This window comes from Ruditapes philippinarum, unplaced genomic scaffold, assembly GCF_026571515.1.
Source record: "Ruditapes philippinarum isolate M1 unplaced genomic scaffold, ASM2657151v2 ctg76_1_1_1_1, whole genome shotgun sequence".
In the NCBI taxonomy this organism is placed as follows: Eukaryota; Metazoa; Mollusca; class Bivalvia; order Venerida; family Veneridae; genus Ruditapes; species Ruditapes philippinarum.
In genome coordinates, this window is record NW_026858000.1 from 189,716 (window position 1) to 203,231 (window position 13,516).

Consider the following 13,516-nt stretch of genomic DNA (forward strand, 5'->3'; position numbering starts at 1 on the left):
AAACTTCTTGATATTAAAGTAAAATTGTTATTTTTCTAATCACAATGTTTAGAAACTTATTTCATAACATCAACTGAAATCTCTATGCATGTTTTTGATGTGCATGTAGAAAATCATCTTTAATTTAAAAGTAGTACAAGGAATTTTCTAAAGATACCTCTTTGTCCATGCAGAAGATAACAAGTGAAATATCCCTTAATTCAAATAACACTATAGTGTTTACTAATGATACAATCTGTACAGTTAACAATCTACAATAAATTGGTCACTAACAAACAATAATTTGGTTCATAATTATGTCTTGTAAAATTTAGTTCATAACTATGATAAAAATGTTAATTACTCACAGGGTACTTTTTTGTCTTTTCACTGAAGAGTAGATTAAAATATTCTATAAAAAGTTACAGATTATTATATATTCAGAGTTACAGATAACTATGTAAAAGTCACAGATGACTGTATAAAAGTTACAGATAACTTTATAAAATAATCTGATAACAATGTGGTGATTACAGATAAGTTACATATAACTGTATAGACTTATTAATTACTTTTCAAAATGATAAAGAATTACAGATAACTATATTAGAGTTAAAGATTAACTTTTTAGAGTTACAAATAACATAATAATAGTTAAGATACCATATTAACTTGTCTACAAGAAGGCCTTTTATAAGGACAGTCTTTTGTTTTTGCTATTTGGTAGGAGTAAGCTTTCAGTAAGCTGGTGCAGTAGCTAGTTCAGTGGTAACATACAAATGTATCTAACTACAAAGTCAGGAGTCACATGTTTGATAACCCTGCTGCTCTTACAAGATTACTAACAGTCCTTAGGATGAGACTTTGATAACTGAGGGACTATTTATTGGTTCACAAGCTGTTTCTCTAGGAATAATTCTATATTTTCTGCATGATTTTTGGATTGAGTTGTCTATAAGAGTTTTCAGTCCGGCAACTATAAAAAAAACATATATCACAGGTTGACTTTCATATATATATTTTGTGATATGCTTTTAAGGCTAGATATAACATAAGCCCTGAACTTATATGCAAGTTACTATGTTATATTTATATGATTGTTTTCAGATCTATATAAGATTTGATGGTTCTCAGTTAGAACCACAGGTATGGCTGTTATTGTGCCATAATCCAGTTATCATGACTGCATTCTTGTGTTGTATTTTTATGTAATTCTTGTAACATTTTGGGATATTTGAAATATTTGAACTTTTTGTAACATAATAAGATTGCAGTTGTGTGTATTGTCATAAACAAAGGCAAACTGATGTAATCAGAATCATATCAAGTTTACATACATTTATATAAATGCTATTATTTCTCCTTTCTTTATTTTTATTTACAAACTTACTCTTAGCATATGACAGTTTTTTCATATATCTCTTTCCAGATTTTCAGTTATATTATATAGGCAGACATAGTCTACTTGTTATAATAAATACAGTGCCCAACTTTATATTGTTGCTTCACTGTCTGTGATTGATATTTTCATCTTGTCAGACAGTCATTAGACTGATTTTTTTTACTTGGAAATTTTTTAGCTAAATAGTAGCCATAAGAAAATTGTTGGACTTTAAAAGATGAGTTTGGTCCATTTGTGCTCAAATACTAGATATGAAAATTAATAATTGTATGTGAAGGTAAAAGTTAGAAAATTAACATTAATGATATTCTTATCTTCCTATAACTAAAATGGAAATTGAAATTTGGACAGTTAGATTTAAGAAACTGGACCCAGATAATGACAGTCAAGTTCTACATGCAATTCTTAGAATGATAATTTTAAAGAAGTATACCTAATGCATGTCATTTTTTTAAAGGATGTATTCTTGATCATAATCCAATTTGAATATTGAAATTTTATTTGAGAAAATGTTTTGAAGTGAAATTGTGTGTAATACTTATGGGTAGGCTCTAGCTCTTTGTTGTGAACATCAGTGTGAGTGATATACTAGTACAAAATGGTAGCATTTTATTTTGATGTTTATTTTGTGATTAACAATAGGGTGAAGGATAAGTTTTTAACATTTTTTCTGTCATAAATTTAGAAAATTATTATGTATAATAAGATATTAACAGTTAAATCTTACTTTTTTCTGTTTACTAATTTCTATAATGATGTAAGGTTTAGTATATGCTATTGTGTATATATTCCACAGATGATGTTGTTTTTTAAGAAGAGATTAAACCAGATTATTAAAGACATACCATCACCTTAGTGCAGTTAAACTGGTTAATTCTATTTAAATTATCATTTAGTGCAGTTACCAGTAATGCACGTAAGGTTCAAATCTGTATATAATCAGAAGGTTATGCTGATTGATAAATATAAACGACTTTTAGAATCAGATTACTGTGCATTATGTATCCTTAAATAAAGATTATATCTATTATTCTATACATAAATATAAAATTAGATTATTATTATAACTTGACTTTATAGACAATTTGATTTGATGCCTTTTAAATAAAGTTTTATTATCATTATTTGACATGAATATAAACTTAGATATTGTTTACTACTACATAGTTAAAACTTGGAATCACACAACTTTATATATATACATGTATATGCTCAGCATGACCATGATTTGACACTTAAATAAACATTTTTACAGTACAAATTTCATACACTATGTTTCTAAATGTCTGTTTTTCATTTTGGTATCATAAAATTAACTAAGTTGTGAAAAAAATTCTGTAAACTTTCGGAACATAAATGAAACTTGTGTGAAGTCCAAAAATAGGGTTGAACCTAGTGTCTTATGATAAAATTAAAGTAATTTTGTGGACTAGTATGACTGTAGATTTATCAATTATTTATGCTTTAGATCGAGACACGCCCACTTCACGATCCATTGATTTCACAAGGTCGTCAGCGCAGCGAGGAAGATCGTACAATACTACGATGTGTGACAGGGTACCGGTACTCAGACAAAGATATAGAGCAGGTTAAGATGCCAGCTATGCCACTTGTACCACTAGGTCGTCATGGTACTGATAGTATAGCTTGGCTTAAGATGCCCCTCATTAACATAGAGAGTTCACCTAGAATGGCAAGCAGGTAATGTAATGTATAAATACATGTAATTATAATAACATTGTGCATTGCTTTAGATATGAATAAAAATTTAACTATTTTCTCAGTTTGTGCTTCAAAATTATTCTTTAGTAAAATTAAATTAAATAATTTCTCGTAAAATGAATATAAAGAAAATAATCTGTTAAAGACCGAAAGAAAACAAGCTGATACAAGTTAAAAGTCATACAAGTTAAATACAGTGATATGGCCATACAAGTTTAATTCAGAGTTACTGCCATTAAAGTTATAAATTCAGAAGTTTGATTCACAGTTTCTGTCAAACAAGTCTGTTATTCAAGTTAAATTAAAAAAACCCGACCATACAAGTTTAATACAAAGATACAGTCAAACAAAGTTAATTCAAAGATCTGTCAAACAAGTTTAACCTTTTTCCTCATATAGACGTGTTTTGACGGCTTTTTCCCCCCCCCCCCCAACACCCCCCCCCCCCTTGGAGGCCTCAAAACAGTGAAAAATTGTCCTATTTAGGCCACAAACACTGTTTTTTGTTTGAGAAATGTTGTTAAAAAGTGACCACTTTTTTCGGCGACGCCCCCCATCAAAATGGTACATCAGGGGGTTGCCAGAAGGGGGATGTGCACCCTCCTGTTTGGGGGGTTTGAAGGCGGGGGCGGTAGTAAAGAGGTTTTACAAGTTAAATATAAAGATTATATAAAGCTAAATTTAATGCATAAGGTGTAAGATTCCATATGCAAGTGTTTCTGTTGTTTAATGAGATAAATACAAAATTCTGTCATCAGTAAATTTTATCATGAATTGATTTAATGACTTACTTGATATCAGACTTTATTATCATAGACCACAAATATCATGATCATGTAAGTATTCTGGAATCATCATTTGGATATGGTAAAGTACTATACAATTAGGATAATTTTAATTGATCTCAGTTAGTTTACAAGCATAGACTAGTTTTCTACATTAAAAAAACAACATTCTTTTACTGACCAGTTATTCCCTTATTAAACATGATCTAGTTAAGTTATAACTTTTTTTTCCTTATTCTCCCATTTCCTTAATGACAATTTAATTGTCTATTTCTTTTCAATTCTTTGTATTTTAATGATAATACAGTACAAAAACTGTTTAACAATAGTTATAAATATAAACAATTATTTTAACAACTAGTTCTAACAGTCCATTGACGAATAGGAAAACTAAGGGCTCAAAAGTTGTAGTTAGTATGAACTAGGGTAAGTAAGCAATGCATAGCAGGGCTGGCATTTGTTCTCTCCCTTTTGTTGAAATTCACTAGTTTTTTATCGAGCATGCCTGACTGATGTTGACCATTTCATGCATGTATATATCATTCAATGTTATTGATACATGTATTACCAAATATATTTCCATTATAACAAATTTGCAAAATTATGAGTGGACGAGTAAACACTCACATGTAACACAATATTGTGTATCGACAAAAATCTTTGAGAGACCCTTTCAATGGAGTGAGTGAGCAGTGAGTGAGCAGTGAGTGAGCATAACATAAGTATCACTAAACTGCTTTGCATAATATTTTCAACAGGCAGTTGATATTAATATTAAATAAAAAGTGAATATGTTCATTTGCTTTCTGAAATACTATATATAGCAGGAAAATCATTTAAAAGGTGCTCATTTATGGCCCACTCATTCAACCAGAATCGGCTCACATAGATTTGTTTTTGATTCACAATGATTTGTTACGTGCCTTTATCCCCAACAATATATCTAGTTTAGATTTCAAAATTCCATTCATCCATTGATGTATTTTCACTTGTCCAATAAGTAGATAAAATAATTATCGTACTTGCTGAATGGAATAGCATGAAAACTGAAGAATTATTGCTTTGCATTCTATGAAATATTTTCACAGTGAGATATAGGTATGGGTAGTAATCACCAATTATTGTCTGTCATGTAAATGACAACAACTGAGTGGGTGCATTTTCATTACATAGGTCACTTTGATACGTATTTTCTTAAAATTTTTGTAATAGAAAATATTTGTGTAAAAGTAAATGTTGTATTTGCTATACATTTTTGTGATACTGCATGCACTTTTCTCATTTCTTTAGTTATGCATTACCGGGTAGTTATTTTCGAGGTTTTGGAATTAGGGATAATTTCAGGATTGAATACACAGCACTAAGGGTCTTGGATTGTTATTTTGATGCTTGTTTATTTATCATATCAAGTTTATGTCCAAGTAAAACATAAAACTTAGTTCTTAAATTCAGACATAAATGATATGAAAATTGGTTAAATATTTTATGTAGGATATAGTAATTAGTTTGTTCTATACAAAAATTGTCTAAAGCTTAATATAAATCAGTACAATGTAATTCTTCCACAATAATTGTAAAGCATGAATTATTGAGGTCTCGTTAGCAATACTTGCTCCTTACTAGTATGGAATCCTGCTTGTTAGGCAACTATGTAGCTACTTGACGGAGAGGGGCGGCGGTTAGACTTCCTTACATAAAAGGATCCAAAGTCCCTGTTTCGATTTGAACAACAGTGAGGGTCCTGAATTAATGTTATCTGGTTTTCTACATGTATTTCATTTTAATTTTCTAAATGTTTCAGACGAAGAATGAGTGGAAAATTCAATGATACAAAAATAGATTTTGGCGAGTGGTCAAAAGCCCAATATAGTCATGCAGAAGTTGACCGCGAACTACAAATACAGAAAAAACGTAATTACCCGGAGGATCAACGACCACCGTTCCCTAAACCAGTTATACAAAGAGTAACATTAAAACCAGCACGAAATGTTTCGTTCCATGAACCACTTGTACAAGAACCACAAACACTCGCTGTTCAACCTATGACACAAACAATGCAACAAACTGATATGGGAGCAGAAACATGATAAATAAACTTAATTGTGCACCAAAGTTAGAATAATCTTAAATTATGACTTGTCTAAGTAAGCCTAACAATTTTTTGTATTAAAATGCCTTCAAATTGCTTATCTGTAGTTTTAAATGAGAAATTAAAGCATGAACTTAATCAAATGCTATCATTCTGGAATTGACTGTAGCATAAAATAATTAAGTTAAGCACCTTAGAAATATGCAATGAAATAAATCTTAGATGAGGTAAAAGTTTGTTAATTTATAATTAAGCCAGATTTAATTTGATTACACAGAAATGACGTTATTTTCACTCCTTGTTTTCACTTTTTATAATCCCTCTTTATAAGCAAAGCTAATTTTAATTTTGTGTTTTTCAAACTGGAGCCTCTGTGATATACAATGTCTGTGATATTGCACAATTTAAGAAGGCATTAACTTTGTTGTCATCTTACATTTGTTATGGTAAAATCACAAACTGTTTGTTTTGTATATATACACTTCTTTTCGTTCTTTTTTTAAAAAAATCTTTTCAATAGTTATTTGAAATACATGTAATAAGATCTTATCAATTGTTGTAAAATAGCATTTGACCAAAAATGTAGCTATAAAATAGGAAGTCTTTTATGATAAAGATTCCATGTACATAAGTGATTGTTTTACCCCTTGTGTTTCCTACGTGATGATTTAGTATCATTATTTACAAACATGAGTACAGCTTCAGGAAAACTAAGTTTAATGACAATATTTTATGTCAGTTTCTAAAAATGTAAAAAGTAAAAGCTGAAAATGTGAGGACTCTAGCTTTATCCATTACTTTCATAAATACAGCAATTCTAAGAACACGTTTATTATTTTTGATGCAATCATTAAAACATCATACCACTCCTGACATCACGTAAACTCTTCAATTAAATTAAGTTTGATTACAAATTAATCGAGGAAAATGTGTTCTAAAGTGTCAGGTAAAACTTTGCATGTAAATGTTTGTATTTGCTTTGTTCTTAAAAGCAGCTATGTTTTTTCATGCATTTTTTCATGCATTTATAAATTCCCATAGAAATTGTGAAATATTATGAGACAAAAAACATAATGATAATTAATTTTTTAATCTTAGCAAATTATTTCATTAAACATGCATGCATAAATATAAAACAACCTTGACAATTTACATTTTTTTCATTATTTTAAAAATTATTACACAATGTCATTATGCCCGGTTTTCCTGGAGTGGTATTCATATTTCTTTGTGTATAAAAGTTTAGCTTTAATTATTATTACATTGTATGTCGCCTTAAATTTGTACTAGTCAAACGAGTTTTGCCTCTTACAGTAAAAACCATGATACATTGTACATGTAGTTGAAAATTAGATATTTTATACCAACAGTTATTCAAAATGCCAATTTAATTAGTAGAATCCACATTATTTCTACTGTACATGTAGTTTTTCACACAAATGTGTAAAGCTTTATGACATATCTTAAGCATGTTGTCAAAGGGTCTAAAGCTAGATTGGACGATCTGTAATTGGCCAAATATTTGACTGAAAAAATAAAGTATCGGAAAAAAGTATGGTATATGTAAACTGCAGCTCTACTTAATGGCGTATGTGTGTAATCATCACCAAACATATTTTTAAAAAAAGTTAAATATTTTGTTAGGGAACATTTTATTCTGTTTTGTTATATAATTTATTTGTGTCAGATAACAGAGTCACTTTGTATTAAAACTCTATGATAAAGACCAAAACGGCAAGAGAAAAAGGAAAAAGAGGTGACTATTCTGTTTTTGAAATTGTTTGTGTGTATTTCACCTATTATTGCTTTACACCCTTAAAGATTTTACTGGAAATATTATATAACATGGGGATGCTGGACCTACACATTACATGTATGTTGACATGTACATATTTCTGTTACTACTGTGTTTCAATATGACTAGCCTTCATGTTCTATATAGACTTATTTTTAAATTATATTAGATGATTTATTCTTATATAAGTGCCTGTTATTAATTGTTACACTTTTATTGAAATTATTTTTAGACATGCAATGTGTGAATAAAAAACTTTAATTAAAAAAAAATTATTTCTTGTTTATTTTTCCTTCCTTATAAGAATTTGTCCAGATTTATTTATTTAATTGGTAGTCACAAAAGCTATTTTCAAATGGATTTGTTTTGTAATCCGATTGGATAATTTAATAAGAAATCACAAGTTATATAGCCTAGTTGTTATGGTGTCTGTCTATCAACCTAGAGATTATGGGGTGGAGCCTTACTCGGGGTCACAATCATGTTTCTTCATATGACACCAGTACTGGTTAGTTCCAGAAAGCAGACTCGAAAGTGATTAATATAGGGTGTAAGAATTTGTTGCGCAATCTAGACTATATATTCAAAACAAGTTTTAGGTCAATTTTAGAGCAAGGAAATTGAGGGACTTTTTTTTATCAACAAATCAAATTGAAATCATAATTAGCCCATTTTTAGCTCTTTTGTGATCGCTTTTCATCCAGCCGTAAACTTTTACTTTAAACTACATCTCATAAACCGTTCAGCCAATTTCATCCAAACTTCACAGGAATGTACCTTTGGTAGTCAACTTTAAAAATTGTTCAAAGAATTTAACTCCAAGCAAAACGATGGTTGCCATCATGATCAACCAAAAGAAAAATTTTAAATATCTTTTTACGAAACCAAAAGAGCTAGAGCTTAAATATTTGGCATGAAACATCATCTAGTCAGTGTCTACCAAGTTTGTTCAATTACATGCCCTGGGGTCAAAATTGGCCCCACCCCGGGGGGTCATTGATTTTCCTATTTTATATATAGTAAAATCTTTTAAAAAACCCAAATAGCTTGAGCTTAGATATTAAGCATGAAATATCTTCTAGTGAGTGTCTACCAAGTTTGTTCAAATAAAGCCCTGGGGTCATACTTTGCACGGCCCCAGGGGGTCATTGTTTTTCCCTTTATGTATATAGTAAAAAATTATAAAAAAATCATCTTTTAAAAAACCGTAAGAGCTAGAGCTAAGATATTTAGCATGAAACATCTTCTAATGGGTGTCTACTAAGTTTGTTCAAATAAAAGCCCCTGGGATAAAATTGGACCTGCCCCGGGGGCCTATGTACAGGTGAGCGATTTCAGGGCCATCATGGCCCTCTTGTTTTCAAAAATGCACTTATGCAGGTTTTTTTTGTTGTTTTTTTTTTATTTGTTTGCTAACCTTCAATTTTCATCCTGATATAATAGAAAAGTTCCAAAACTGGACGCTGGTCAAGTGCTTTGAAGAAATTCAACTGTTTAAAGAGTTAAATGCTTAGATCCCTAACCTGTCTAACTCTACTAATTATCAGATTGGTGGATACAATAAGAAATTCATCATAACATATTTGTTAACAAAAGCACATGTCAATGTTTGTGGATAAATCTATTGTTGAATATGTCAGAGAAGGTGATCTATAAATTAAGTTATGCTAAGTTTTCAAGGTGAAGAGTATCAACAACAACAAAGTAAAATTCATAGAGTATTTATATCAAAATTCAATCATATAAATATATATCAGCATGTATGCAAAACATAATTATAAAACATAAGTCATAACTATTTCCTTTTTCTTTAGGAAAAATACAAATGAGCAAAATTAATAAAAAGTAATGTTCAATTAACTAAGTCTCAGATTACATGTTTTTCTATTGTTATCATGTCTACAAGTATTCAATCAATTTAAGTTCTATAAAATTCTATTTAAGTTCTATTATTTAAGTTCTATTAAATGATGCTTAAAATTAGTTTTATCTTACATCGACATAAAATTAAGCCTGATTTAGTATCACTAGTGACTTGATGGATTAGATTTTCAAATGTCATTTTCCCCATCCAAGCAATCAGATTGTTCCCAAAAAATGAACCAAACTTTGCTTTTGAAATTTCAGAGATAAAAGCAGTGAAGCTTTTATGCTCACAATAATAATATCATCAAAGTTTGTTTACTTTATGCACAATGTCCTCACCTGCAGGAACTGAGTGTGATCACCTTTTGCTGTCCGTATACAGCAGGCCAGGCTGTACCTTCATGCAGTACGACCATGTTCTATACAGTTAATAGCTCAATTATTGTATTTTGAAATTGAAATTTCTTTAACTTCAGATGGATTGTTCCGAATTCATAGAAAAGCAATTCCATACACAAATCCAGCAGGTTAAATACCAGCAGTGAAACTGACTAAAATTACACATTAAAAATGTTGTGCTCTCTGACCAGACTCTACACTAATTGCAGCCTCATTTTAACATTTTGATTTCAAAATCCCTGAAACTTCTATGAATAAACTATACGGTATTCAAAAGTAGATCTATGACAGAAGTTAACAAAGTAAAGGTTAAAATAATGTCAGCTAATTCAGAAAAACATACATTCTGCTTCAATACAACTAAATTTAACATAAAAATTAATTTAAATAATGTTTGATTCCTAGTTTAAGTAATAGCTATACATGTATTATATCAAATAAAAACAAAAACAAAAAAAAAATGTTATAAATTATACTGATCAGTCAGTCAACAATTTTCAAATTGCCAATATAAATCATGTTTTATTTGTAACATAAATAAATTTAATATTTAATTATTAATCAAATTAAAATAAAAGAGAACAAATGAAACAAAACAATACATTTCATAAGATATGTGTATTTGTATGGTATTTTTCATTTGTACATGTCACTAAATATTTTGGCAAACATGTTATCAATGAGTGGTCTCATTTCATACTTGTGTACAAAATTTATAATACCCTGTTCTTTATTACTTTAAACCAGTTTGGATATCAATAAATGAATATAAATCATTTGGCATGTTGCTGATTGACAGATTAAAAACTTACAGAATTTCTTATTAATTTGGCAATGATTTGAAATTGGAAGTTAAAAAGTTCTGTAACAGGTTGCATGTCCTAACATGAACACATAAGATTGTCTATAAGGAAAATTACAGTAACAAATACATGAGGCAGGAAGTGAAATACAAAAGATGAAGTTTTCCATGGTAACTTGTCTAAACAGTCAAGAAAATGGTTTATTCTTTATCATTAACCCTTCTTCTGATGGTAGCTACAGAATATTTCCAGCATGAGCCGGTCATTACATTTACGGCTTAAGCTTGTTTATAACAGGTATGTATGTGATACAACATGTATAAAAATTGTAAAAATTTAACGTTATTATCACAATTGCATAATCCCATTATTGTTACAGTGTAACCTCTACAAACCAGCCCTGTATAGAGCAAAGCCTCTTTACAACATCAGTAATCAATTCTACATCAAATTAAATTTAACCTCAGTAAAGCAACAACCTCTCTGCAACAACCAAAATCATTGTTACCCAAAGGGTGTTGCTCTACACAGGTTGTACTGTATTTCCAAATTATTTTCAGGACATCTGTTTACAGTGAAACTGCTGATATAAATAAACACAGGAAAAAGTCCGCTACTGTATCACAAGGTCTATGGTTTTCTCAGATTTGTAAATCTATAGTCATAATCCGGCCAGAAGTCCGGGAATAGTTTTGAACAATTTGGTACCCAGGGATCCAGCAATTTTCTGTTCATTCCTGCAAATCTGAAAATGCCATCAATATATGAATAAATAATAGGAAAAAACAAATAATAGCAGTTAATCATTTCATAATGTTATCTGGTCACATAAGCAACAGACTACATTTATTGTGTATTACTAAATCTTAACAAATAAAACTCTGAAATCAGATATCAAGACATACAACACAAGCAAATTTATTGAACTCCTATCCCAGTATGCTGTATAGCACAAATACCTTAATTGAAGCTGCTCAGTGTTACTTTTTACATATCTGAACTTGAAATATGAGTGAACGAAAATATAACAAAAGCTTTTTTCAAACTGTTGGCCTGCTTGTGGTAACAAGTTCTACTTATGTGTCCAGGGTCCGAGGTTATAAAAAAAATTTGCTAAGCTCATATTTAGATCTCAAGTATTTGATTGGTCAAAAACTGTCAAAGAACGTATATTTACCAGTGCAAAGTCTTGAGATTTGAGAGAGAACTCGGAGAAAAGTATTTTAACCTCAATGCCAGTTCTACTTTCTCAAGGTCTGCAATGTTATATTCATATATTATATATTCAGTCACAGAATATATTTTTAACTTTCCCTAAAAATGATGAATGGTTTTGTCCAGATTGTAAGATGGACAAGTCCATTTAAGATATTTAGACAACTCCTATTGTTACTCACTTGTTCCCAGTTACCCTGAGTAGAAAGTTCCAGTATGCTGGTCTAAGGTTATGTGGTTCTATAACAGCCTGAAATATAAAATGTAATTGCCTCTGTATATCTTATGCTGTTTGGTGAGATACAATAATAATATCTGTGAGATATATATCATATCATACTTTTTGATACTCCAAGAAATATATATATTTGGTAGCCTTCTTTCATTGAAAGATACAGCAAAGGGCATGATGAATAAAAAATTTCATGTTATCAAAATGTCATACTTTGTGCCCTTTGTCACAAGTTTTGGTAATGTCCGACAAGTTTTCTGCAAAAAAAATAGACCAAATGCCTTAATTCTGCTAGAAGTGATCAACAACAACAATAGCAACCAGGGCACTTTATCTCTAATGACTCCATTATCGTTTAATCCTGGAAGATGACTTATGGTCGTTCATATAAGCTGCAAGCTTATTGATAAATAAATGTATAAACAAAGTATACTTACAGCATGGAAGACAATAGCAGTTGAAATACTGTATATGATTATATCAGCACATTTGATATATGGCACTGACCCGCTAGCTATGCCTTTAAAATACAACATCTGAAATTATAAAATAATTAAAATTAAAATTAAATTAAAAACTAGAACTATCACTAAATGTGATTAATACCCCCGCAAAACTGCTTCGGAAATGAGGAAGTGACTAGTAACAGAATACCTTGTAAAAGTATTGAAATAGAGTTACGGTTGTGGGCAATTAAAGATAGTTGTGGTTCTTGTATGTTGCATTTCCTTTCACTGTGGTTGACCATAGATGAAGTTTTTATGAAGTAGTAATGAACTACTCTGTAATAAGTCCGCAAGAGTTATGCTTCTTGAGCACAGCACTTCCTCTCATTGCGCTTGACCATTTTATTGAAGTTGCATTGAACTCCAAACATTAGTTCCTAAGTTATGCACCAGACAAGGAAAAAGAACAAAGGGCAATAACTCTGCAAATACTGAAGATGGAGTTATGGTTATTGTACAGTGCACTTCCTCTCATTGTCCTTGACCATTGTATGAAGTTGTATTGAATTCCAACAACTAGCTTTCAAGTTATGCACTGGACAAAGAGGAACAAAGGGCAATAACTATGTAATTAGTCTAAATAGAGTTATGGTTCCTGTAAACTGCACTTCATCTTACTGCGCTTGACCATTGTATGAAGTTTCATTGAATTCCAACCATTTATTTTCAAATTATGCACTGGACAATAAAAAGTAACAAAGGGCAAAAACCCTTAAATGAGTC

General features: G+C 30.3%; 2 protein-coding genes across 14 annotated transcripts in view; one reads left to right on the forward strand and one right to left on the reverse strand.

Moving 5' to 3' along the window:
• LOC132751747 (protein FAM228B-like) overlaps positions 1-8,044 on the forward strand; it is a 30,450-nt gene extending 22,406 nt beyond the window's left edge. For 9 of the 11 annotated variants that reach the window (XM_060741964.1, XM_060741965.1, XM_060741963.1 and 6 more), the window contains 2 exons: positions 2,850-3,082; positions 5,690-8,044. In XM_060741964.1, coding sequence (XP_060597947.1) covers positions 2,850-3,082; positions 5,690-5,975 — 519 coding nt within the window. In that variant the 3' untranslated portion in view covers positions 5,976-8,044. Of the gene's footprint in view, positions 1-1,086; positions 1,126-2,849; positions 3,083-4,249; positions 4,315-5,689 lie in introns of all 11 variants that reach the window. The other 2 variants (XM_060741973.1, XM_060741967.1) reach the window with 2 other exon arrangements.
• A 1,433-nt stretch (positions 8,045-9,477) lies between these two features.
• Positions 9,478-13,516, reverse strand: part of LOC132751750 (transmembrane protein 135-like) — an 82,439-nt gene continuing 78,400 nt past the window's right edge. For all 3 annotated transcript variants that reach the window (XM_060741982.1, XM_060741983.1, XM_060741981.1), the window contains 3 exons: positions 12,725-12,823; positions 12,238-12,305; positions 9,478-11,585 (listed from right to left, as the gene is read on the reverse strand). In XM_060741982.1, coding sequence (XP_060597965.1) covers positions 11,471-11,585; positions 12,238-12,305; positions 12,725-12,823 — 282 coding nt within the window. In that variant the 3' untranslated portion in view covers positions 9,478-11,470. The remainder of the gene's footprint in view (positions 11,586-12,237; positions 12,306-12,724; positions 12,824-13,516) is intronic.